The sequence below is a fragment of the Alligator sinensis genome, unplaced genomic scaffold, assembly GCF_000455745.1.
Source record: "Alligator sinensis unplaced genomic scaffold, ASM45574v1 scaffold119_2, whole genome shotgun sequence".
Taxonomy (NCBI): domain Eukaryota; kingdom Metazoa; phylum Chordata; order Crocodylia; family Alligatoridae; genus Alligator; species Alligator sinensis.
This window is the reverse complement of record NW_005842242.1, coordinates 647995-649504: the sequence shown is the minus strand read 5'-3', so window position 1 is coordinate 649504 and position 1510 is coordinate 647995. Positions and strand designations below refer to the sequence as shown.

General features: G+C 43.4%; 1 protein-coding gene across 3 annotated transcripts in view; it reads right to left on the bottom strand.

The window, feature by feature from the left end:
* The window catches only part of PLCG2 (phospholipase C gamma 2), an 81358-nt gene that overhangs the window by 34846 nt on the left and 45002 nt on the right, over positions 1-1510 (bottom strand). For all 3 annotated transcript variants that reach the window (XM_006027439.3, XM_025208640.1, XM_025208641.1), the window contains one exon: positions 204-324. In XM_006027439.3, the coding sequence (XP_006027501.1) occupies positions 204-324 (121 nt within the window). The remainder of the gene's footprint in view (positions 1-203; positions 325-1510) is intronic.

Sequence of the window (1510 nt, the reverse complement as noted above, 5' to 3'; positions counted from 1 at the left end):
AGAGCGTCTTTTGTATTTTCTAGCTCTCCCAGCAGCACCCTGAAATGTCATGGGCCCTCTCCTGCAACTTAAATATACTGAGATTTGTGTCTCCTGGAGTATCACAAAAACCATGCTATGGAAGATATAGACATCTTGGCCTTTTCATGAATCCAACATGGACAGTAAGGAAACACCAGCCTACGAAGTCAAGAAAAACTTACTCAGATGTGACAAACGCATGATCCTTGATGGCCTGCACCACATCATCAAATTTGATTTTTGTTGTCCGAGTCCATCCATGATAAATTATCGGTTTCCCATCAGGACCATCCCAGCAATCCACTAATGAGCACAGCAGGAGGGGAAAAAATAGAGGCAAGTTAATTATTTAAACAACTCCAATGTATAGAGCACAACTCTATCTAGTGCCTCCAAGTGCTCTATACAATCCATCATATACTTTTATATTCTGTTAAAATGCTCCTTGAGATGGACTGATGTCCCTTACAGAGAAGATTAAGTTTGTTTAAGTATCAAACACAGAACATCTCACAGATTTTTCAACGGTTAGAAACCAGGAAACAAGGGGCATTCTTACACATGTAAGCACCACAGCGTCGGGCAATTTGTAAAGCACCCAGCACGGCAATGCTTGCAGTTGTATAAGCGGCAAAATGCACATCAGCACTGAGAAAACGGCGGCAGCATGGTTTTGAACTAAAATACCTGGGAGGTGCTTTAGTTCAAAAGCGCACCAGCACCATGGTCTGTGCGCTGCCCTGCATTTCGCTGCTCATACAACTGCACGCAGCGCAGCGCAGCGCAGCGCAGTTCGCCTCAGCTCGCCTGCAGTGCAGCGGATCTCCAGCATGTTGCGGGAAAAAAGTATGTGTATAAATGCCCAAGGAGTTTAGACAGTTGTTTAGACTGTTTACCACCTATATTCACAAGTAGTAAATCTGCTCCTACAATTTGGAAGATTCTCCATTTACAGCTTATCCCAGTTCTCATGTCGGTACTTAAGACAGATGCTCAGTTACCAGATTAATAACTATAGCACGGGGCCTCTTGTAACTATGGGGGAGAGAGAGAAAGAGAGGCTGATCAGCCAGTAGCAAGATAACTTCTGAACACTGCTGAGCAGTGCCTGGCCAAACAACCCACATAAAATACCATAAAGTGTGGAGAAACCCTTCAGAGGATATCCTTGTAGTTACTGGAGAAATTAATTTTATAGACTCTTAGCTGGGCTGACACTATTTTCTGTGTGGTACCAGTACAAACACAGAGGGGCTGCAACCTGGTGCCCATGAAACAACTGTCCATCAGCGTAACTGCATCAATTAGCTGCAAACCTTCATCATAAATGTTCGTCATAAATGTATTTACTGGGGCTTAAACTGTTTGCTTTCATTTGCTAACTGTGACAATTTGTCACTGGTGTATACCCTGAGCTAGGTGTAAAAAGGGCTAGTTAGACTTCCAAGGAAAGAAAAAGAGCAAGTGTACAGTGCAACAGATGGGCATT